This window comes from Plectropomus leopardus, unplaced genomic scaffold (genome assembly GCF_008729295.1).
Source record: "Plectropomus leopardus isolate mb unplaced genomic scaffold, YSFRI_Pleo_2.0 unplaced_scaffold20173, whole genome shotgun sequence".
Classification (NCBI taxonomy): Eukaryota; Metazoa; Chordata; class Actinopteri; order Perciformes; family Serranidae; genus Plectropomus; species Plectropomus leopardus.
The window spans coordinates 1-1,865 of NW_024621799.1; the positions used below are offsets into that span (position 1 = coordinate 1).

Here is a 1,865-nt window from a genome sequence, read left to right on the forward strand (position 1 = left end):
CAATTTACCCCAAAATTCACTCTGGCTTGTTTGGTAATTTTTGATAACTTGGAGTCTACACAAGAACAAAAAAAAAAAAAAAAAAAAAAAAAAAAAAAGTTTGTTCTGGCTATTCCACTACAAGCTTATGCTTATTGAAGTGTGGAAGTAAAAAAACCAACAACACCTATACTTACAGCCACTGTCACTTTCTCAAATAATAGTTTTTTAATATGGCTGTTAGTATAGGGGTTGTTGGTTTTTTTACATCAATACTTCAATAAGCATAAGCTTGTAGTGGAATAGCCAGAACAAACTTGTTTTTGCTGTGCAGCCTCTCTTTTATCTGTTCTTGTGTAGATTCCAAATTATCAAAAATTACCAAACAAGCCAGAGTGAATTTTGGGGTAAATTGTAGTAATGAGGAATAAGATGTGTAACATATCCGATGAAATGGTGCAGATAGAAATATACTAAGTCTGGGATATAATATTTCAACCTGTGATAATTTTGTAAAGCTTCAATGAAAAGTTGGAATAAGCTGAATCAGCTTTTTCTGTATTGTATGAAAACTGTATGTAATGGGGCCAGCTGTGTTTTAGGTAATGCAACTTCCCAAGAGTCGTGTTTAAGTGCACATAAATAAACTAACCACTAGATGGTAGTGTGCAGTCATAAAATACATAATTGAAAGATTTTACAGTTAACTTCAAACCCAGGAGTAACTGGCACAATTCAACAGCACTACACTAACTACACTAACTAGTGCAATTCAGTTCAATTATCCCAATAAATAATGCAATCCCTATATTGTTGTTGCATTCAGATGAGGTTGCTCAGTGTTTAAGACGTCAGTAAATGATGAAATAACACAGCTCAAGATTCAGTTGATGTTTTTATTCAAAGATATTGAATTGATCACATCAGAGGCACTAATGGTGATGATGCATCACAGTTAAAAGACATTGTGCTCAAATAGAGCTCACAGCTTCAGTGTTTTTTCACAAAACACGGGAAATTGTTTAGTAAAAGCTAAACAAGGAGAGCAAACTCTCTGACAGTGAGAGTAAATAAATTTCAGAAATACATTTGTACCGTTAACACAACAGAACATGTTGATGACAGAACAGACAACTTCAAGACCCAGCATGGGTCGATCATTTTTTACACGGTAAAAAGTCAATCAAGTACAATAAAAAAAGGATCAAATGCTACCAGAAAGTAGCTAATGTTTGTCAGCCCCTGTCACTGGATCGATCTGATACAGAGAACTTACAGAGGTTCAAGACAGATGTAATAATTCTGACCAATACTGGCCAAATTTTGATTATATTGATAAATCAATAAGATAATATACAGTATTCATAGAATACAATGATGTGCTACTCGGTATTTTCAAACAAAAAATAATACTTTTCTTAGAAAAAAAATTCCCAAAAGTAAATGGAAATGTCAGTCCAATTTGACCCAGAGATTAATTACTTTGCACAGAATAATATGTCTGATAATAATCTTTGACCAATATGGTCGTGTCAGTTTGTCTGGTGGTGACTCCAGTCTGTAGGTGTCTACCACGGCCTCCAGAGGACGCTGTTGACTGGACTCTTGTCTTTGGTGATGCTGGTCTGGACTATGGAGCTCAGAGGAGAGAAGTCAGCCTCTCTCAGGTTCTTATCAGAGGAAGACTGCAGCTTGTTGAAGTGGTTCAGCAGTCCTCTCTGGGACTGTGTCTTCAGCTGCTCTTTGGACAGGAAGTGTGTCACCTCTTGGACACACCTGGAGTAGCCCTGATGGACAGCTGCTGAGTCCACAGCTTGATTCTGCTGCTGCAGTCGTCTGAGGAAACAAACGGTCATCTCCAGGATGTCAGCTTTCTCCAGCTTGGA

General features: G+C 36.9%; 1 protein-coding gene across 1 annotated transcript; it reads right to left on the reverse strand.

Annotated features, from left to right (window-relative positions):
* Positions 1-197: 197 nt before the first annotated feature.
* LOC121965483 (transcription factor HES-5-like) lies at positions 198-1,862 on the reverse strand (the record flags this gene model as incomplete). The annotated part of the gene is made up of 1 exon (XM_042515627.1): positions 198-1,862. A coding segment is annotated over one exon (315 nt), but the record flags the coding sequence as incomplete, so codon positions are not given.
* Between the last annotated feature and the right edge of the window lie 3 nt (positions 1,863-1,865).